Here is a 22,675-nt window from a genome sequence, read left to right on the forward strand (position 1 = left end):
CCGGGTCAACAACTTCTCACCCCGCCCAACCCGCTCCCATGGCCCACCCAGCCCGCTCCTATACCCGGCCCGGTCCCGGGCTTCCTCTACCCCAACCCAAACCTGCCTGCCCCGCCCCTTTTTTAACCCATTTTGACAAACGGGGCCGGTTCAGGCCATCGCCTCCCAGCCCGTGGTGCGGGCTCGGGCTCCCTCACCACCAACTCGGCCCGCCTACAACCCGGCCCGGCCCGTACCGAACCGGGCCATTGTCCACCTCTAATGATCAAATTGTTCTTTATAAACATCCTAAAATAGAAAGACAAATAATTAATTGAGACACCAAAAATGAAATAGGTAAACAAATGACAGGGGAAGAAGTAGCTACCAAATTAGCATTGTTTAAACTATGATGGGAGTTTCGCGATTCTACCCTTTACTTAACTTGACCGTTGGCCCACCTATGCAGTAACTTTCCATTACACAAGACAAAATTTCAATCTTCACTTTTCAAATTATCAGGGGCAATCTCGTCATTCCACATACAGTAACTTACTTATTCACCAAATAATAAATACAGTTAATACACGCAGTAATTATGTCCGAAATAAATAATTAGTCAAAATAATTTCACTCTAATGTCGTCTCCAAGCATCTAATCTCCCCAATTAAAACTCTAATTTAATTTAATTTAATCTAATTTAATCCCTAAATAAGATAACATAAACACACAAACTTTGCTTTCATTTTATTTTAATTTTATTTTCATTTTTTGCAAGAGAGAAAAGAAAAAGAAAAATCAGAAATAATTTCAAAAGTTGAATTTTTATTCAAATTTGCAAAAAAGGGCATACAAATATATCACCATAATCGTATATTACAAAGTTTAAACTTCAAAGTTCATAACTTTTTCCATCAAATAATTCTGGGTACTTTTTATTTTGGGCTGATCTGCAAGTTTTCTTGGTTAATTTCAGTAAATTAAGCTAATTTGGGAGGAAAATAAAATTGGGTTGAAGTTTTAGTTGATTGAAGAAGTAATCTTTGCCTACTTTGGTGGGTTTTGGATTGAATGAGTTGAAGATTGGAAAAAAATTGATTCTTTTGATTATCTCAAATGGTAATTTTTTTGTTTTTGTGTTCTATGTTTGTTTGTTAATCAATTGTTTGTTGCTAATATTTTGTGTTTTGAATTGCATAAAAGTTTGTATTTTTGTTGTGTAATTGGTTTAGGAATTGTTTTGATGGATTAGAGTTTACTTAGTGAGCTGAAATTTGTAGTTTCAAGGGTTTTAAGTATGTTGGTCAATTGTGTGTAGGGATTTTAGGGATGGAGTTGGTTTGTTTTAATGTGTAACTCACTTCGTCTCGGTTATTTGTTTACTTTTTATATTCTTTGTGAGGAGTATTTTGATCGAAGGTAAACAAATGATTGCGAATTTGGGATGGAGGGAGTAATAGTTTAGAAGTGGCGTTGCATCTACTTGAGCTTGTATTTGCAGTGTTCAATTGTTTTCGAGGTATTTTAGTGATGAAGTGGTTGTTGCAGTGTTGCTTCAATGAGTTCTGGTGATCATACTTGTTTCTTCAAACTCGAGTCTGGTAGAGTTTGTTGGGTACCATGCTAGTGTGGGTGGAGTGGTATCGTATGGAATTTTGTCGTCGAAATATGGAGGCTATTTTGTTATGTATCTAGGTAGACATTAATGCTGTTGTAATATGTTCATACAGTTTGAATAATTGAGGGTGCATGCTTGACATTGGCATGGTTTTAGCGAGATTTTAGACGTGTATTACATTCAGTTTGCACCCTGAGGTATAGACTGGTTTGGGGGAAAAAGAGAGAGGAAGGAATAGACAGAAAGGAGTTGAATTTCGGTGCAGAGTAAGCTAATAGGGCAAACTAGGGAGAAACTAGTATCATCATGGTCATAGCTAAAAATCCTCCGTAATAAATTACGTCGGGTTTATCATTGGGCGTAGTTAATTAATGCTGATATTTTTGCTTATTGAGTATGCTTGAGCAGACTGGGGTCATGCCCAATTGACCATACTACCCTAGTGCCAGAAAGGCTCTCGCCTATCGGGGTTAAGGGGTCTTAGTATGAAAGTTAAAAATATAGAGAGATTGTTTTCGGCTGAACCTATAGTGAAATTTGCATTGAGAATTGAATTAGCAGTCATGATACAGGAAGTGCGAACAGTTAAGTAAGCCATTTTTGGTTCGTTCCATCTTATTCCAAAGCCAATGAATAGTTATGTTTTTTCATTGAAAATCTATTACCTATTTAAGCCGCACATTAATATGGATTGGCACATGCCTGGGTGCATATTTGCTTTGAGTCGAGTAGCTCATCTCAGTTGGCGATGAAGGTTCACATCCTTGTGTTGCGTGTGCATTAAAGAGTACTACACAAGATTCCATAATTTTCGTCCTTGTAATTAATTGTTTAGGTCATGCATGGTTATTAGACCTTTTATATGCAGTGCGATAGATACATTCACTTGTGGTTCTTTTTTTGAAATTGGTTTTGCATCTAAAGACATGGCATAGGTCTACGGATATAAACTGTGCAAGAGTAAGTTGACCTGTGATTATCATTTGTTATCATTGCAGGCTTCTCCGGACAACATAATAATAGGTTCAGATGTTTGGTTAGAGGATAGTAAATTAGCCTGGATCGACGGGCGAGTTACTCGGATAAATGGTGATGATGTTCAAATTCAGACCACAAATGGGAAAACAGTAAGCTCTTTCAGTTATCGCTTTTCTATGGTAGTGCTTAGTATTTCATGCACCTGTGTGAGTTTCTGGCTTCTTCTTGTTGTGCTGCCCGAATAAAGTTCTACAATCTGATTATGAACTTTTTGACCCCAATTTGGCTTCATATTGGACCAATTTTCAATACTCCTACCCTTTCTTACCATTTTCTCTAAATCTCATACCAAAAGCCAGTCCTGGCCAATATAAGACATTTCCGGATGAATATCAATATTTTGACCTAAAAGTGATTGGTACGAGGGAAAGACCTTTCGTGATTATTATCACTATAAAATATCTATTATTTTTAGGAGATTTGGAGGAATATGTTTACAAAAAAGACGAGTTTAACCTTTTTTTTACTAAATGTAGCAGTTTCGAAATGAGGTATAAAAAGATAGGAGTTATGAATGCCTTTTGTAGCTTGTATTTAAGTTTATTACATTTCCTTAAGATTTTTATTCCTAGTGTATCACCCTTTGGAGCTTGGATTAGATTCCATTGGGTAGCTGTAAATGGAGAATGTTTTTGTTCTGTATTTACTTGAGTTGACTTATAACTATATGATATCCACCTATCCTGACTTTAAATGGTATTTCTCGGTGTAGTCTACAACTCTACAAATCAAAATCGTACATACTGTATTTGGTGGGATTCCTGATCTTTTTTCTCTTCTGTCATTGCGTGTATTGTCTGAATATTTTGTGTATAAATATCATATAGGTGTTGTAATAAAATCTAAATCAAAACTATTATCACGTCTGTCTGATTGTTTTGTGCATATCTTTGGAGTTTAGTTTTGTTCATTTAAAATTCGAGCTGTGCTGTTTGTTCACTACAGGTCGTTGCGAAAAAATCTAAAGTATATCCGAAGGACACTGAAGCTCCACCTGGAGGAGTTGATGACATGACAAGACTTTCTTATTTACATGAGCCTGGTGTCTTACAAAACTTGGCTGCTCGATATGAATTAAACGAAATATATGTGAGTGACCGGAGATCTATTAATGGAATTAATCGACGACATTATGATAGCTGTATATTTTAAAGATGTAGTACAGCTAAAACAAAGAGTATTCTTGCAGACATATACTGGCAACATCCTCATTGCCGTGAATCCCTTTCAACGGCTACCCCATTTGTATGATACCCACATGATGGAGCAATACAAAGGAGCATCTCTTGGTGAGTTGAGTCCTCATGTTTTTGCGATTGCCGATGTTGCATACAGGTTTTCTTCTGCCTCTTCGCCTCGTTGTTACTTGTTTCTACTCTTTCATCGTTCTAACTGCAGTGATTGTTGATTACGACGAATAGGGCGATGATTAATGAGGGAAAGAGCAATGCTATTCTGGTCAGTGGAGAGAGCGGTGCTGGTAAAACAGAGACGACGAAAATGCTTATGAGGTATCTGGCTCATTTGGGTGGACGCTCAGGTGTTGAGGGAAGAACAGTTGAACAACAAGTTCTGGAGGTAGATGGCTTTCCACTTTCCTTTTGCTACCATACGAGACCAACCCAGATTCTATAATAAGGAGTATCCCTCATTTAATTATAGGGTTAATGGGTTGGTTTTAATGTCCCTTTGTCTCACATAAGTTTTTGTGATTCCTTATATGCATAATGCTTTCCTTTTTTTTATTACAATCAACGTCATCTTTAATGTTTTTAATTTGATGATGTTAGTCAAACCCAGTTCTTGAAGCATTTGGGAACGCAAAAACTGTCAGGAACAACAATTCCAGGTGAAATACTTTACTTGAAATTTGAGCTTTTCTCTTTACTCTGAAGTGCATTTGTATATAATATCGTTGAGCAGTTCAAGTTTCTCATTTGTTACTTTCATTTGATCTATGAAACTCTAGTCGGTTCGGTAAATTTGTTGAAATCCAGTTTGACAAGAGTGGAAGGATATCTGGTGCTGCTATTAGAACTTATCTTCTCGAAAGATCTCGTGTATGCCAAATTTCCGATCCCGAGAGGAACTATCATTGCTTCTATCTTCTGTGTGCCGCTCCAGCTGAGGTAGTATGCCTACTTACTTCTATGGAATTTATTAATATGTCCTTATGCTGCTGGCGTCTGAAATTTGAACTCAATCACCGTGTTTGCAGGAGGTTGAGAAGTATAAGTTGGGGAATCCAAAATCATTCCACTATTTAAATCAATCCAGTTGTTATGAGTTGGATGATGTGGATGATGCACATGAGTATCTTGCGCTTAGAAGGGCTATGGATATAGTTGGAATTAATGAGGAAGAACAGGTTAAGTTTTGTTTGCATATTTGCCTTTCATGTTACTTGGACACTTCATTTTGGTCACCTTTCAACCGATACAAGTCTTCGCCGGTTCATGTTAGGCCAAAAACACAACATTTCTTTCACAAAATAGCCGTGTATCTGATACCTTATTGTGCTTGGCACTTCCAGTCTAGACACAGTAATGTAGCTTGGTCCTAGGAGAGTGAAATTTCTTGTTCTGAAATAGCTCTTTCTTCAGGAGGCCATTTTCAGAGTTGTGGCTGCGATACTTCATCTGGGTAATATCAATTTTGTAAAGGGAGATGAAATAGACTCCTCTGCCATCAAGGAAGAGAAGTCAAGGTTTCATCTTAATATGACTTCGGAACTTCTTAGGTATTTTCAACTTTTCTGTTTTGTTTCACCCTGTCATTAAGTTTAAACTAGCTAATGATTAGCTTTGATGGGTAGGTGTGACGCCTCGAACTTGGAAGATGCACTAATAAAACGTGTAATGGTGACACCTGAAGAAGTCATTACTATGACCCTTGATCCTGTTAATGCTCTAGCAAGTAGGGATGCACTAGCTAAGACTATATACTGTCGCTTATTTGATTGGTATTAACTCTCGCTTTTCTCATTATTCACTGTTTATATTTGCTAGTTGATTTCAAATTAAATGATTTTTTTGGCATTGATAGGATTGTGGAAAAAATCAATAATTCAATTGGGCAGGATCCAGTTTCCAAATCAATTATCGGTGTTCTTGATATCTACGGTTTTGAAAGTTTCAAGTTCAACAGGCGAGTTACTAGTTTTGTCCTCTGAATATTATTACAGTTAAAATAATTGCTAGCGGTGGTAGATGGGCATCTGTTACACTGGAAGATAAACCTTTCCCCATTCCTTCAACTTGTGCACTTGTTTATTTATCGGCAATTTAGTACTCTTTTTATGTCGTTATCCATAGTTTTTCGTAATCATCGACATGTTCATTTTGATTTAGAGTATTGAGCTTAAGCTAGAACGGTAGCATTTCTAAATGTCAATCCTACTATGTATTTCTTTGCAAAATGTTATTGATATCCTGCTCATAGAATAAGCTTCTTCCTCACTGCTTGTCACTTGCAACAGTTTCGAGCAGTTCTGCATCAATTTTACAAATGAGAAACTACAGCAGCACTTCAATCAGGTTAGCCTGAAATAGTCATTGCCTTAGCATCATGGTTTGAAAGTAAAGAGTTTCTCACACTACAATCTAATTTGCAGCATGTCTTCAAAATGGAGCAAGAAGAGTACTCGAAGGAAGAGATAAACTGGAGCTACATTGAATTTGTTGATAACCAGGATGTTTTGGATTTAATCGAGAAGGTGTGGTGTGGTTGCATGCTAGATAGACTTGTAGAAGTGAATGTGATAGGCCTCGTCTTTACTAGTTTATTGGTTAACTTAATTTCTACCTATAATGTGTACATAATTAGTCTCTCGAGAGACGGTCTCATATAAGTATAATGTGAGACCAACCGAATTCAACTAATCTCCACCCGTAAACCCATTAACCTACAAAAAACTGAAACCAAGTAATAGTTGCCCGTAATACGGGTCAGTCTCATGTTAATCGTATTTGGATCATCTCATATGAAGGGTTATTTTCTTCTAGAGTTAACAGCGGACCCAATCTTTTGCAGAAACCTGGGGGAATTATATCTCTTCTTGATGAAGCCTGGTAACATATCACTAACTTCTAGCTTTATTCCTTTGTATCACATAGTTTGGTTTAATCTACTGTAGATATTGATTATTACAAATATTTGCAGCATGTTCCCGAAGTCCACTCATGAAACTTTTGCTCAGAAGTTGTATCAGACATTTCAGAAAAATAAACGCTTTAGCAAACCAAAGCTTTCTCGAACTGATTTTACTATAATGCACTATGCTGGGGAGGTTAGTGCTTCTGCTGTGATGATTTCTCTTTTCTCAACAAATATAGAAGCTTAACAACTGTAATCGATGCAATTCTCCTTGTGAATAGGTGACTTATCAGGCAAATCTGTTTCTAGATAAAAATAAAGATTATGTGGTGGCAGAACATCAAGCTTTGCTGACAGCTGCAAAGTGCCATTTTGTGGCTGCACTTTTTCCTCCACTTCCTCAAGATTCTTCAAAGTCGTCAAAGTTTTCTTCAATTGGATCGAGATTTAAGGTCTGCCTTTCTTCATTGTATGCCAACTGCAAATTTTCATTTCGCTTTGCAAATTGTCTAACCTTTTACCTGGTGGGACTTAAGAGTTATTCTTATACTTTAATTTAGAGATTTCACCTTTTTCCACCCCTGTGCAAATTCAGTGATTTATACAACACCACCCTAGTGCCTAATAGTTCCGCCTATTGCCATATAATGAGGTTGGATGTACACAACCTTTTTAACCTCGACAGACTTTTTATGGATGACCCATCATGAAATATGTGCTAAAACTCTAAAAGTTGCAATGACCAATTGCTACCTTTATAAGAAGCAACAATGAAAGTTTAACGAGCCATTTACTTAATTCTATCACACTCCAAAGCCAAAGAATACTCCTAGTCCGTCTCAATTGGAAATAGAAAGAAGTTCGTGGTCTATCTTGTCCAAATGTTTTGAACTGAATTTAGTATGCTCACTTGAATCATAAACCTGAACTCTTATCTTCTCTTATGACGCAATATGATACAAGTAATTTAGTTCTTGAAATTTTTATCTGCTTCCTGCAAAGGGACTAGTTGCCTACTGATTTTTTCTATATTTTTTCTTGTGAATGTTGACGAAGCTTCTCTTGTAGAGGACAATGATTATTGTTGTCTGTCATGTTATTTTAATTGATACATTCCATATTACAGCTTCAACTTCAATCTTTGATGGAGACATTAAGTGCAATCGAGCCTCACTATATAAGGTGTGTGAAGCCGAATAATGTGTTGAAGCCTGCTATCTTTGAGAATGCTAATGTCATCCAGCAGTTACGATGTGGGGTACGTGTTTTTCTTATTATTATCAATTTGTTTGTGTGTCATTTTCCTCTTTTGTGTCTGTGTGATACAACTTTTGTAAGTTTTGAGGAACATCTTTAAGGTTGCTCAAGCTTCAGCTCTTTATTAAGATCTCTTATTTCTATTTTTTTTTGCTCTTAGGGGGTGCTTGAGGCAATCAGGATTAGCTGTGCTGGGTATCCTACCAGAAAGACATTCTATGAGTTCCTTCTTCGCTTTGGCGTCCTTGCACCTGAGTTTCTGGAAGGAAAGTAAGTCTTACCTGAATCATGCTATTCGTTTACTAATTTTCTTCTTGTTATGCATTTATCTGAATTTGATTTCAGTTCAGGACTTCTGAAACCACGTAAATTGTTAAAATATATGTGGTCTGTAGCAACATCAAAATTTTGGTAAAGTTACAAGGATATTCAACTGAGTTTTTTTTCCCTTGCAGCTATGATGACAAGGTCGCATGTCAGATGATTCTGGATAAAATGGGGTTGGAAGGATACCAGGTAGGATCGATTTTTTTGGTTTTTCTGGTTAGTTTGCTTAATGCGTAGTTAGTTCTTACATATTTCAGTGTATTAAAAGTCATTTTGCTACTCTAAAAACATTAGTGCGTCTGTTGATGTTATCTATGCATTTCCCCTCGACCCCTGCTCTTTATTCTTCTCTTTAATTATAGGGATAATTAATTAGCATGGAGCCACTATTTTAATTGAATAAGCTTAACGGGTACCTGTAGCAGCACCAGATATTATTCTGGGACACCTCCACATAATTCATCTTCTAAAGTCTGACAATGTTATCCAATCAATATTTTACCAAGTTTACATGATTTTTGTGTTAGTAAGTTTGTCAATTTTGTATAGATAACAGGTAAGTTCGGTTCCTTTTAGTATAGATAACTCTTGTATATTCTATTCTATTTGCCTTTGGTATGGGATTTATAAATTCTGAAAGTTACCCCCCTCTTGAAGTGTTTGTATATCTGCTAGTCTGCATAATCTTGAATTATTATGAAGCATATATATCTACTGAGGTAGGTTAAACTGGAGGGCTCTTGTGATTTGGATTGTCTGCCTATTCTTACGAAGATGTTAAGTATTGTTGGGATTGGTGTCACTAGTTCAATACTCACTAGGCATACTCTGTACTTTAATCAATGTTGTTTCTTCATGGTATAAAAAGTGTTTTGTTGAATGAACCTGGTAACCACATGAGTCCCAATAGGCCAATAGTGCGTACATTTAGCAGCATTATTTCTAAGTGATTGAGAAACTTGGTATTAACCGTTTGATTAATGTCTGACCAGATAGGCAAGACAAAAGTTTTCTTAAGAGCTGGCCAGATGGCTGAACTAGATGCCAGAAGGACAGAGGTTCTCGGAAATGCAGCAAGAAAGATTCAACGGAGTATTCGCACATACATTGCTCGCAGGGATTTTGTGGCACTTCGAGAATCTGCCATTCAGTTGCAGGCTTTATGTCGATGTATGTTGCTGTGCTATCTGGATGCTTTGTTTTTTTTTAATCAGTTGCAATTTTTCATTCATAAATGATGCTGCTATTCGTTTTTCCTCATACAAGTTATGTTTTTGGAACTTTTATAACTTCTTCATAGGCGATAGATGAGTATCATGATTCATTTTGCCTGTTTCTGTAGACAATTCTGACCTATCTTGCGCTGAGTGGCTGCAACTGTTAAACGCAACACGGTGTCGAGTGTCAGACACAACTATTTGTGAAAAGTTTCATGTTTTTGGTTTACATTGAATTGTTGTCATGTCAAAATGTCGGACACGAAACATGCTAGAGTGAAGTGTCGAAGAAACATAGATGCTAACATATCAAATTCGAAATTGTATTGGGCAAATGCTATGCATGGTTTACAGTTCTGTACTTTCACGAATATTATTGCATATTCAAAATTTATACATGGAACATTTTTACTGTCAATGTATATGATTCCTGTTTTAATTTTTATGCCATAAGGTTAATGATTCCCTTGTTCACGTTCGCTCCTGTAATCGAGGATTCTGTTTTAAATAACCGTGTCATATGTCTGTGTAGATTCGAAAGCGTGCAAGCAGTTTGAAATATTGCAACGTGAGGCTGCAGCTTTAAGAATCCAGAAGAAGTTCCGGCAATATGTAGCCAGAAAAGAATATGTGGGGGTTAAATTGTCAGCAATCACCTTGCAGACGGGATTGAGAACAATGATTGCACGTAATGAATTTAGAATGAAGAAAGAAACCAAGGCAGCGGTGCAAGTCCAGGTATCTGGGCTTCAACTTTAACTACTGCTTCATCAATATTAATATTCTCTGGGTCATTTTACTTTGTCTCTGTAAATAGAATCTTCCAGATATTAATGATATCCGAGTTATTGTAATAGTGTAAAAGATGTTGATGATTCTGACATTTGTCTAATCTCAGGCGAAATGGCGTTCTTACCATGCATATGCTTATTACAAGAAACTTTGCAAGGCGGCTCTTGTTACACAGTGTGGTTGGAGGTCTAGAGTTGCAAGAAAGGAACTCAGAAACCTCAAAATGGTCCAGAACATAATCCTTTCTATTATTCTGCTGTCTGGTGCATTTAGAATATTTTTTTATCAATAACCATTAATTTTGAATATTGCTAGGCTGCAAGAGAAACTGGAGCACTTAAAGAAGCCAAAGACAAACTTGAAAAGCGTGTAGAGGAACTGACATGGCGTTTGCAGCTTGAGAAGCGTCTAAGGGTACAAATTTTATGGTTTAAACGTTCCACTATGTTTTTTCTTTTACTATTTAGTCGACAAGTAGTTTGCGCTTGGACTCAGTGTCATGTGCGTATGATGAACGTGGCGAAGATGGCCCATGCTATGATGAATGTGTGGCCTTACAAAAAGAGGTCGATTTAGTCACAAGGTGATTGTAGAGACAGCAGCAGTTGTATCTCTTTGATGATATGATGAGAGTGAATGCTGAAGGTGATTTTTGACCATATGAGACATATACCAAGCAATAAGCCATTTAGGAAGTTTGGAGTGTACTGAATATTGTGAGGGGTAGGGAAAAATCTAAAAACGATAAGACAGACATGGATGATTCGAGTCTTTTCTGTGTTATTTTCCCAGTCTCTTTATGTTTCTTGACACATGTTTCCTGTATATCTTCCCTATGTTTTATTATAGTGCTTGCTCTGCTCTCCACTTACTTGTCGTTCTTCCACCTCACCGAGACAGACCACAATGATGGTTCCATGCTAAGATTCATTTAATGAAATCCCAAATCATTTTTGTTTTGTTTTATATCCTCTTCAAGTATTTCCTATTTTATCTGTGTTGCAGACTGACCTTGAGGAGGCAAAAGCCCAAGAAACTGCTAAACTGCAAGCGGCATTGCAGTCTAAGCAATTAGAATTAGAAGCAGCGAAGGCAATGGTCATAAAAGAAAGGGAAGCAGCTAGGAGAGCCATTGAAGAAGCTCCACCTGTAGTAAAGGAAACCCCAGTTATTGTCCAAGATACTAAGAAAATAGATTTCCTGACTGCTGAGTTGGAAACAGTAAAGGTGTGGTACCTACCTTTTCTAAAGTTAAAGACGCACCTTGTTTTTTTACTATAAATACCGTTGTCGTCACTGTTAAGATTGCCAGGAGGTAGATATATTCAGCCTTACCTTTATCTATTAGAAATGCTGTTGCCAAAATAGTTTCTTTCTATTTTCTCCTTTTTCGAATTATAATACATCTCGTCATGAGTCATTTGAGGAGCGATATGGCAGTTACTGGAAGGCTTCCCTTGTAGAGAGCCAACCATGGTCCTTTCTGAATTCAGTCAGATTATTCGATTCTAGTGTATTTGGATGAGGGGTCTGTCGCTCTTGTATTCTTGGTGGGTGTTCTTCTAGATTGTTCGTTAAACTTGAATGCAGAGTTCTTAACTCAACGAAACTATGGTGATTTTCTGCGTTTTGATAGGTCAATCAGCAGCATCTCCTGTCGTAACGGCAACTGTAAATTCTCTAAACTTTTGTTGATGCTCTTCCTAAGAATTTCTCTGTTTGATACAGGCTCAGCTTCAGTCTGAGAGACATTCAAAAGAAGAGGTGAAAAATTCTTACTCTGAAATGGCGACCAAAAATGAAGATCTGATGAAGCAATTAGAGGAGACCTTAAGAAAAGCAAGTGAATTTCAAGATTCCATGCAAAGGTCATTGCAAACTCTTTTATTTATTTATTTATTTATTTATTTATTTATTTATTTATTTTGCTAAGCGTATTGGCCTTGTCACAACAACAATAACAACATTGCCCAAGTGCCTCACATCCTCCTGCAAATGACCCGGGGGGAAAAGGAGGGGGGAGGGGGTTCGGATGTCTGCAACCTTGCCATTTTGTAAAAAAAACAATGAATAGCTGTTTCCGAATGACCCATGATGGAATTGGATTGAAAGTTGCATCGGATGACTGTAACTTCACAATAAAGAGTACGCCCATTATGAAATTGTTTTGCTTTATTCGATCATAATCTAGGACCAAAGAACGATGAGTTTTGGCTCCATTAGAAATGGACTCATATTGGATGGGTCACTCGTAGAAAATAAAAGAAAAGTAGAAACTGTTAAAAATTACGTAATAGTTTTGAGTAGAAGGTGGTGAAGGTTGAGACCCACCTTTCAATGCTCATTGGCTGGAACTTGCCAACTACGGAGTAATTAAAGGAACAGATGTAGCTTCATAGAGAGGTTTGATCATCATTCTTTAGTCTTCTGACCTCTAAAAAATGGAATTGGAATGCTTCAGGCTTGAAGAAAAGGTCTCTAATCTGGAATCTGAGAACCAAGTGCTTCGCCAACAAGCAGTAGCCATTTCTCCAACAGGCAAGGCTTTAGCTACACGACCAAAGACAACAATTATTCAGGTACTATTGGCATGCATGTTTCATACTCCCTCCGATTTTTGGAATTGCCCCATTTGTTTAAAATTCCCCTGACAACTTTTGAAAGATGGGGCAATTTCAAAGAATAGGAAGGAGTATATTTTTTTGAATTTAATGCATTTGTTACATCTTGCTGAAGCTGTTATTCTATTATTTCAGAGGACTCCGGAGAATGGGAATGTCATGGATGGTGAAATCAGGAGAGTATCGGTAAGACTTAACAAAGTACTCGTATAGTCATATGGTTTTTGTTCTTCTAGTGTAAATTTTGGCTCAAACATAATCTTCTTGATAAATTTAGGCACTTGCTCCTGTACCATACACTCCTGAAAGTGAAGCAAGGCCTCAGAAATTCCTCAACGAGAAGCAACAGGTGTGCACCCAATGACATGGCCTATGTGTTTAATGGACTTTTGCCCGGTTTCCGTATTTTTATCCCATCTACTTACGTTTAAATGCTGTCAATGTTGCTATTTTTTCCAGGAGAACCAAGATCTGCTTATCAAGTGTATATCACAAGATCTAGGATTCTCTAAAGGCAGACCTATTGCTGCATGTTTGATATATAAATCTCTTCTTCAATGGAGATCATTTGAGGTGGATAGAACAAATATATTTGATCGTATCATTCAAACAATTGCTACAGCTATTGAGGTATAGTTTTTATTTTAATTGAAGTTTCATATCCACTCTGTCTTTGAATTTATGTGCACTTTGTGTGTGACAAATGTTTACAGTCGTTCATGTCTGTTCTATGTTATTAGGGTCTAGATATTGCTCTGCTTTTATTACGAAAATAATCATCGTTAGCTGGCTTATATAGTTACAGTATATGTTATGAACTACCAGTTAGTCAGTTTTGGATGTGTCTTGAACTACTATTAACTCTAATCCATTTATATTGTCCTTTTTTTACTTTGACGGTCAGCTTTTGACCGAGTTCTCAATCCATATATATGTGAAGGTACAATGTAAACTTTGTTACATTTGATTTATTAAACAACTATCTTCATATAATTTAAAAAGGAATTGTAAATATTGTATTGTGAAAAAATAGCGGTCAGAGTTGACTACCGAAAGCAGAAGTTAGAAAAAAATAAATGAGATTGAGGGAGTATTTCATAGGTTGTAGTTTTCATTCAAGGCTCTAGGTGGGTAATGGTCTATTACGGTGTTATTTGTTTATGGAGAATACACGGATTCAAATCTGTGTTTTATTTTTCTCGTATGATCTGGTTGCATTGGTGTTTTCTCTCTTCAATGTTGGTACTTCTAATTTTGTTTTTTTTGTGTATTTTAATTCATTGAAGGGTCAAGATAACAATGATGTACTAGCCTATTGGCTATCTAATTCAGCCACATTGCTGCTATTGCTCCAACGCACATTAAAAGCAAGCGGGGCTGCTAGCCTAACGCCACAACGCAGGAGAGCCGCTTCAGCTTCTTTGTTTGGAAGGGTTTCTCAGGTAAGGATATAACAAATTTATCATCATGACGGCCATACGGTAAATATTTTCAAAAATAAGGCTCCCCTAAAATTCAATATCACCCATCTACCGCAAGGGCTCTCACCTAAGGTGGTGTAAGGGGTTGGATCTAAGCTGCCTTTCCCCTATATCAGAGAGCATTATGGTAAATACGTTGGGAATTACATCATTTGTTTGCTGCACCACAATACATCAAAACAACCAGCTTAACGAGTCATTTGCTCCATTGAAAGTGGAGAAAATAAATCTTCTCTCATCCTTGCTTTGACCTTGTGATATTAGGGGCTTCGAACATCCCCACAAAGCGGAGCATTCTCACTGTTTAGTGGCCGTGCCCATGGGGGAATGGATGAGTTACGTCAAATCGAGGCCAAATATCCCGCTTTGCTTTTCAAACAGCAACTCACTGCTTACCTTGAAAAGATATATGGAATGATCAGAGACAATTTGAAGAAGGAGATCTCTCCCCTGCTTGGTTTATGCATCCAGGTAACGAACTATGGCTTTGAAGAGTGACCGGTTTTGGCCTGTGAATACTACTTTCAGCCCTTTGTTTCATGTTCGTCTTAAGTCTACTATGCTTATTAATATTAATACATTTTAGGTTGTGACTATATTATTATTTTACGTGTAGGCACCTAGAAATTCCCGTGGAAGTCTAGTAAAGGGCCGTGCTCAAGCTAATGCAATAGCTCAACAAGCCCTCATTGCTCATTGGCAGAACATCGTGAAAATCCTCAATAACTATCTAAATACAAAGAGAGCAAACTTTGTAAGTAAAATATGGCTTCCGGTTGATGAAGATGGTCTTAATCCCCTACTAATATGTTCACCGTTCTAATTTATCATTTTCTTGCGAATTTTACAGGTTCCTCCATTTCTTGTTCGCAAGGTGTTTACCCAAACATTTTGCTTTATAAATGTTCAGCTCTTTAACAGGTAACTCTTGCAATGTGCTCCGTCCTCAAGACGTGTTGATTTTTATACCATCAAGTGTACTCATATGCTTTAGAAAGGGAACGTAGTTTCACATTTTGATTGATCTTCTTGTGATCTGTCTTTAGTCTCCTTTTGCGCCGTGAATGCTGCTCGTTCAGCAATGGCGAGTACGTAAAGTCTGGCCTGGCTGAGTTAGAACAATGGTGTCATGTTGCAACGGAGGAGGTAATTTTCATCTCATCTTAGTGAACCATAATATTGTTTTTTTTTTTGGGTGAAAATCTCCGTTTTCCAATCGAAGTCAATAGCACTGTTGCATTCCTACAAGTTACAGAAACCGAGAAATGTTTTGTTTGTAATACAGTTTGCAGGTAATTCGTGGGAAGAACTCAAGCACATAAAACAAGCAGTTGGATTCTTGGTATGCTTAAATCCAAATCTTTTTCGAATTACATATACTCGTAATTGATAAGGAGTACTAAATCAGACCATTTCTGATACTTTGTTTGTCATGGCAATCAGGTTATACACCAAAAGCCTAAGAAAAGCCTGAGAGAGATAACAAAGGAACTGTGTCCTGTGAGTCCACGTCTCCACGACCCTTTCTAACGCCTTTTTTCTGTGAATTATTTTTATGGTTGGTAATAAGCGCTTACTGAGCTCTCCAAATTCCTCTTTGTCATTCAGGCTCTCAGCGTACAACAATTATACCGCATTAGTACGATGTATTGGGATGACAAATATGGCACACACAGTGTCTCGGCCGAGGTGAGTCAAAACTTAGTTTGTAAGTTGGTATATCTGTAGTGACATACCATCTTAATTAGGGCATATTTTTTATATACATCTTGTTCATGGGCAGGTTATTTCAAATATGCGAGTGTTGATGACAGACGAATCCAACAATGCTTCAAGCAGCTCTTTCCTTCTAGATGACGATTCTAGGTAATGGTGAATTATCTCATTTTATTCCCGGGATTCTGTGAGCGGCTAAAAACGTACTTTGTAAATATCTGGGGATTGCTTCATTTTATTTTTGTTTTGCAACAGCATCCCATTCTCAGTTGACGAAATCTCCAAGTCAATGGAACAAGTGGAGTTAGCCGATGTTGATCCCCCTCCGCTCCTCCGCCAAAACTCAGGCTTCACATTCCTGTTACAACGCTCCGATTGATATTCCCCCACTTAATCCTATCTTGCTGCTGCTTGCTGCTAGGGGGAAAATTAGGCTGTAAATGTTGCCCTGACAGAAACAAATTGCATTCTGCAATTTCAGGCCTAGGTGGTTTTTTTTCTTGTCTGGGTTTTGGCGTCTGGCGTCGTTTCATTCATTGCCCTCTTCTTTTGTTTTTTGGTACATATTTTACACCACCCAATTAGGCAATGTATTCGAAGCCTGAAACGATTATGAACCGCAAAAACAGTATGGGTTTCAAATCTTCGGAAACCCTGTTGCGATGTGGACAATGGGTTGGTTTGGATATCAAATGGGCATTTTTGCCATTATGTGATGCCCTTATTCTTCTGGTGGCTATGATAATTTTTTCATGTACATTAATGTGTGATTGTTTGGTGTATTTGTGGATGTAAAGAATATTGTTTGAAGAAATTAAGTGGTTCATTTTTTGAATTACTGTGTTGTTCCGGAATCATTTTTTTGGTTCTTTATACAAGCAACCCAATCTGTTCGGCTGGTTCCAATAGGAAGTATTGCGTTTAGAGGTATTATTGAGACGAGACAGCTCACGAGCTACTCGAGATCGGCTCGGTCAAAGCTCGGCTCGGGCTCGGCTCGAGAGCTTAACGAGTCAAGCCGAGCAAAGGCTGGCTCGACTCGAAAAGCTCGCGAGCGGCTCGAATTTGTGTGATTACATAAGATATTGCTCATATTTTATAAAAATATTTTATCATTAATATATTTTTGTATCACACATATCAAATGTCTCGCTGATTTGCTAAATATTTTTGCTTAAAGACTTCGAGCCTTATTAATGAAAATATCGAAAGAAAAAAAAAAAAAAAAATTATATAGGCTCGATTTGGGTGAGTTTGGCTCGAGCTCGCGTTAAAGCTCGCAAGCTTTATAACGAGCACATTTTTTTCAAGCTTGGGTAAACTCGAGATCGGCTCGAGCTCGAATTTTGGTTCTTGAGCACAAGCCGAGCAAGGCCAAGCTCAGGCGCGACTCAGCTCGTTAACACCCCTAATTGCGTTCTAGTATATGCAAAATTCATCGGAACCAACAAACTACTTCCTTGAATTCAAGGGAATTTAGATCTCGATGTTAGGACGGAAAATTGTGGGAACAAACGAATAGCAAGTCGAAACATTGACCCAAAACTCAATGATACAATGACCGTTTAAAAATCGGACAGACTAATTCGTTCACCATGTCTAATATCACTACCATGTAGATGAGAAAAACATGAAAACAATGGAACAATCTGAGGATAATTTTGATTCACAAACAATGCAATCATACAAAGACTGGCGACAGCAGATCTAACAGTATCGCATATAGACCTTGACGAAAAATTTCTACCTTAGGATGAGATGCTAAAACGAGTTCTTAAGATTAAGCGATTTCCTGAATAATTACCGAGATCCTAGATTGTACCAAGTACTAGAAACATTCACAGAGGCCGATGAAAGCATAAACAATTAACAGTGGCCGAAATCAACAAGGGAAGACAGAACCGGAATCAGGCCAAGTAACATTTAGAAAGCCGGGAATGTCTATGTCCGAGATCTTTTGTTGGTGCAGGAAGGGCATTTGTACTGCTTGATGTGCTCAGCTCGAGCAGGCGTGATCTTCACACACTTGCCATGGAACCATGTTTCGCATATGTCACAGCAGATCCAGAACTCGTCTGATGCATAGGTCTCACCGCACGCCCCACACAATGTATCTCCTACCTCTTCCTCATCCTCTTCTTCTAATCCACCCTCTTCCTCCTTTGGTTGAGTTGCTTTTGCATGCTTGACCTGCATTCCCGGGTGCTGCTGCTTTTCATATTCCCATGCACAAAAGTAAGCAAGATAAATATAATTTGGCGAAAGGTCAGAGATATATAGTCCAAAAGTGATCTAGAGATTTCTTCCCACATTCTTCATACACCTATACGGGTAATCACAAATTCTCATTTCTGACGGACTCACGGACACTATCTGTCACAAGCTTGTAACGGGTCAAATAAAACCCACTTGAATAGATAAAGACAAGCCAGTTGTGATTCCCTAGATACTTTTCTGTTTGTCTTATCTATCCAAGTGGGTGATACTTGACCCGTCACAAGCTTGTGACGGATATACCGGTCATAAGGAAGACTTATTGACGTGTAATTGGCCGGGGTACAGGTCCAATTTTTTTTTTTTCAGAGTATAAAAAAAAAAGGGCAGCCTAGTGCACGATGGCGTCCTCGCTAGGCGGGGGTCCCACCACAAGGGTGTAATTGGGGCAAGCCTTCCCTTGCCATTTTGGCAAGAGGCCGCTCCAAGGACTTGAACCCGTGACCTCACGGTCACAAAGCAACACCTTAACCGGTGCGCCAAGGCGCCCCTTCTGTATTTTTATTTTTTATTTTTTATTTTTTATTTTTTATTTTTTATTTTTACGGAGTATAACAGAGCTAAATCAAAGACAGGTGAGGTTTTTACCGATTTGGAGTTTGATTTAGACTTGGTGCTGCTGTGATTGGAGACTGTAGACCTCTCCTTCATTTGCTTCTTAGCACTACCAGTAACAACTTCAAATATAGTCGGGAGATCATTTATCATATTGAACAGCCGCTTCCTACAAATTCAAAAAGAAAAAAACAATACTTGAGCTGTAGAGACGAAAGAATTGTAAAAACTAAACTCAGAAAAGCCGTCAATAAATGCTTTGCTAGATGCAAAAACAGAACATCTCCAACAGCTAAGAGCCTAAGAAACCAGATTGCTGAAAGTGAAAATCTAACAAAGAATCAACAAAATGAACAATAAAACGAACCAGTGATTTACGACAACCGGAAGCTCTAAACACTAGACGAACATGGGTAGTCACGAAGGCCAAACAAGATAATGGTGCAGAGCCATTGAAACAAATTTTACTAGAAGTGTCTACAACATACTACCTCCATCACATGTCCACATTTGACTTTGTTAAACCAACCGATATCAAATTTGACCATGAACTTTTTCCAAAATAAATAAAGGTACAATGTATCTTTGTCATGTTTATTTATGAAAGCCATTTGCCCATTATCATTTTTAAAAGTTTAGCTGTGTGATGCTCGGACTTGGATACGAGGATCCGACACGGGTACGGATCCGAGTGTCGGATCCTTGAAATCTCAAAAACAAGGACTCGGATACGAGGATCCAAATTTAAATTTGGACTCGGCTAATTTTTATTTTTTTCTGAAAAAATTGATTATTAGTTTAAAAAATCAAAAAAAAAGAAAGGAAAAGTAGTTTCTTCATGTTTAACATGAATGAAGACTTTATTACAGCATTAAATTCTTGACAATTCATGTCAAGATCACTCCTGATCACTCCTGATATAGGGCTGCTGTACAAAACAAAGGTTAAAAACAAAACACTCTCACACTGATTTCTCATAGAAGGATCCGTCAAGGATCCATGTCCGGATCCGTGTCCGGATCCTGTCCACCGGATCCTCAGGGTCAGGTGAAGAGTTCGAGCATCACAGGTTTAGCTATCGGTATATTGTGAGTGAATTATCAATAAAATTCAAAATTTGATTACCAAAGCCGAATGAGGGAGCTAAAGATTTACATATATGATAATGGAAAGACGCATAGTCCAAGAAGTCTAACAGTGAACAGAATAGCACCTTAGATTTTTTATCAAAAAAACAAAACCGAGAACATACTAACAAAAATAGACACATATTATGACACACATAAAAACCATGGATATTAGTTAGGAGCGTAATAGCATATGAATCCAAAGACACAAACAGATATATAAATTAGTTATACCTATCAGTTTTATCAAAGCCAAATCTAGCACCAAAATAAAATGCAACCGAAAGCAACCACGCATCACTGTGGACAGCAACCAACGCCAGCCAATCTTTCTCCTGCATCCCATCCCTTGCAAAGTTTATGCCCAATGCTGGCTCTGGGAGCTCAGGTGGGACTTCTTCAGCTGGCAAATTGACCTCCCATTGCTCACTCGGGAAGCCATACAAGCATAGGTTTTCTTTCTCTGTAAAGCACAAAACTTGACTTTAGCTGACAAACTCGAATATTAAAGCATGAAAAATCGACCGAAACATAGACTAGTTAAAACAAAATGTCATTAGAAACAACAAGAAGTGAAAGACAACTACTCCCTATAAATGAAGTTCACCATTTTATTTTTCTAGACTGGAACAATCTTTTTCAAAATCGATATTGGGACCAATTCGAATTGATATACAAAGTGGACAATCGATAAAACAAGAATAGGAAAAAGATCATTGCGTAAAAAAGTAGCAGGAAAATTAGATGACCATAAGCAATACGACTACCAAATAAAGATCATTCGACACAACCAACGCCAATATAACCAAAACGATATTAAGGAAATAAGGTGCCTTTAATAGACAAGCAACAAACTAAAAGAAATGAACAAATAACAATAAGCACAACCCAACCCAAGTCACATGAATCAACGTGAATCAACACGATCACAAATCACCCAAAATGTTCATTCCAACTATGACCAAGAAGACAATACACGAACTGTAAAGGAAAAAGATTGAAGCCAAGCATTGCAGCGTCAAAACGTGAACGATAATCCTTGAATGGAACAATATGTGACTTCATTTGAAGGGACACATCGGTTACCATATTCGACATCCATAACTACTACTACTAATTTGAATTACTACAAATAGATGTAATTGTAGACAATCTAGACATCAAATTTATAAATTCTCATCAACAAAATGATTCATTTTATCTATTTCTCATCATATTCTCTACACATACAAAAAATTTTACTCCTGTCCCAATCAATTGTCTACCTTTTTTCATTCTTTGCGAGGGTTATTTTAATAAAAGGTAAACAAATAATTTGGACAAAGCGAGTATTAAAGACCGACTTCATCATTAAAAAAACCAGCATGAATCTCACAAACACACATTTACCCACCATCAAACATCACCTTACCATGTTCAACTTTACACACAAAAATGTAAAAAATCATCTCAACTCAAATTTTATTCACTAATCATAAAAAGTTGCCAACTTTCACATTAATCAACATCATAACATTACCAATTTCAATACTTTTGCATGCATCATTAATCAAACAAAAAACATCATCAAAATCACACAAAATCCAGCAATTAAAACTAATTAACATCTTTTATTAATCCAAATCCAAATCCAAACTAAATACACACTACATTTCCAAACTTACATTAATCAAACCAACAAATTTTACATTAAAAAAAAAAAACAGAAATCCTCACCTGGGTCACACTGTGCATAGAAATCCTCAACATCTGCAACAAAAAAGATTAAAAAATTAAAAAATTAAAATATTTTTAAAAAAAAGCCACGTCAACATTATTTAACTCAAAATAATTCAACCATAATTTCCCCCCAAAAATTCAGCACCACACTAAAGTAACATCTGGACCCCAATAAAACCCAAAACCCATAAATTTAAAATAAATAAAAAATTACAAAATAAATTAAACCCAGATTAATTTACTTGAAAAAACAATAAAAATCAAATCTTTATGAAAAAAAGGGGGAAAAAACCTGAAGTGAGAGCTTTAATTAAACCAGCACGACGGCCTTTGAAATCCCTAAAAACTTCTTCAACAGTACGCGGATTATACTGTTCTACTGGCTCCATTTTTTCTTAATATTAATTAATAATAAATAAATTATATTAAAAATAAATATTAGAAAAAAAAAGTTGAGTTTTTTGGGAGAGAGAGTAGAGAGAGTAGAGTAGGTTCAGGAGGAGAGAGAGAGTGAAATAAAAGAGGTTGCAGAGTTTAAATAATTGGGAAGTTATTTTTCTTTATTTATTTTTTGTTTATTTGATTTATTTATTTATGTAAAGTTATTGATTTGTTGGATATAGAGAGGGTTTTTTTATTTATATTTATTAACTGTATTTGATAGATGTGTGACAAGTCCGATTTATGTTTTTGGGGATGGACACTTGGACATTCTCTTTGCTATTATCGAGATACGGTTTTGTGTAAGTCGGTTTTATTATATTTTAATTTTCATGTTATAAATTTGGAAAATGCATGTGATGTCCTTGAGTTTTAACATTTTATCCGAAATATTCAATTTTTTTATCCGAAAAACTT

At 37.0% G+C, this 22,675-nt stretch overlaps 2 protein-coding genes across 3 annotated transcripts; one reads left to right on the top strand and one right to left on the bottom strand.

Moving 5' to 3' along the window:
* The first annotated feature begins 581 nt into the window (after window positions 1-581).
* LOC141591694 (myosin-17-like) lies at window positions 582-16,977 on the top strand. The gene is made up of 39 exons (XM_074412114.1): window positions 582-1,099; window positions 2,597-2,725; window positions 3,582-3,725; window positions 3,826-3,971; window positions 4,058-4,214; window positions 4,427-4,485; window positions 4,606-4,765; window positions 4,855-5,004; window positions 5,240-5,376; window positions 5,452-5,598; window positions 5,682-5,783; window positions 6,115-6,172; window positions 6,250-6,351; window positions 6,669-6,706; window positions 6,798-6,924; window positions 7,013-7,183; window positions 7,858-7,989; window positions 8,149-8,258; window positions 8,444-8,504; window positions 9,308-9,485; window positions 10,065-10,270; window positions 10,431-10,550; window positions 10,640-10,738; window positions 11,330-11,551; window positions 12,053-12,192; window positions 12,786-12,903; window positions 13,081-13,131; window positions 13,223-13,294; window positions 13,405-13,575; window positions 14,232-14,387; window positions 14,691-14,897; window positions 15,043-15,180; window positions 15,277-15,347; window positions 15,473-15,572; window positions 15,712-15,768; window positions 15,870-15,926; window positions 16,035-16,115; window positions 16,210-16,292; window positions 16,398-16,977. Exons 1-39 carry the CDS (start codon window positions 1,097-1,099, stop codon window positions 16,519-16,521), a joined length of 4,584 nt encoding a protein of 1,527 aa, XP_074268215.1. The 5' UTR covers window positions 582-1,096; the 3' UTR covers window positions 16,522-16,977.
* Window positions 16,978-17,773: 796 nt separating this feature from the next.
* LOC141591695 (PHD finger protein ALFIN-LIKE 3-like) lies at window positions 17,774-22,420 on the bottom strand. Of its 2 annotated transcripts, none has more exons than XM_074412116.1 (5): window positions 22,110-22,420; window positions 21,815-21,847; window positions 20,333-20,561; window positions 19,005-19,140; window positions 17,774-18,350 (listed from the first exon to the last, which is right to left on the bottom strand). In XM_074412116.1, exons 1-5 carry the CDS (start codon window positions 22,204-22,206, stop codon window positions 18,084-18,086), a joined length of 762 nt encoding a protein of 253 aa, XP_074268217.1. In that variant the 5' UTR covers window positions 22,207-22,420; the 3' UTR covers window positions 17,774-18,083. The 2 variants fall into 2 exon arrangements, with proteins under 2 accessions (XP_074268217.1, XP_074268216.1); XM_074412115.1 differs by having other exon boundaries at window positions 17,774-18,353; window positions 22,110-22,318.
* Window positions 22,421-22,675: the final 255 nt, after the last annotated feature.

Source organism: Silene latifolia, chromosome 7 (assembly GCF_048544455.1).
Source record: "Silene latifolia isolate original U9 population chromosome 7, ASM4854445v1, whole genome shotgun sequence".
NCBI lineage: Eukaryota > Viridiplantae > Streptophyta > Magnoliopsida > Caryophyllales > Caryophyllaceae > Silene > Silene latifolia.

What these genes read in the sequence shown, in the direction of transcription:
- LOC141591694 (XM_074412114.1), top strand. An exon ending in TACAGCAGCACTTCAATCAG is followed by an intron (nt 6,173 to 6,249) that starts GTTAGCCTGAAA and finishes TCTAATTTGCAG; the next exon opens with CATGTCTTCAAAATGGAGCA. An exon ending in ATACAAAGAGAGCAAACTTT is followed by an intron (nt 15,181 to 15,276) that starts GTAAGTAAAATA and finishes CGAATTTTACAG; the next exon opens with GTTCCTCCATTTCTTGTTCG.
- LOC141591695 (XM_074412115.1), bottom strand. Translation starts at nt 22,206, where the DNA reads ATGGAGCCAGTAGAACAGTATAATCCGCGTACTGTTGAAGAAGTTTTT. An exon ending in GGCTTTGATAAAACTGATAG is followed by an intron (nt 19,141 to 20,332) that starts GTATAACTAATT and finishes TTGAATTTGTAG; the next exon opens with GAAGCGGCTGTTCAATATGA. An exon ending in CTAAATCAAACTCCAAATCG is followed by an intron (nt 18,354 to 19,004) that starts GTAAAAACCTCA and finishes GAATATGAAAAG; the next exon opens with CAGCAGCACCCGGGAATGCA.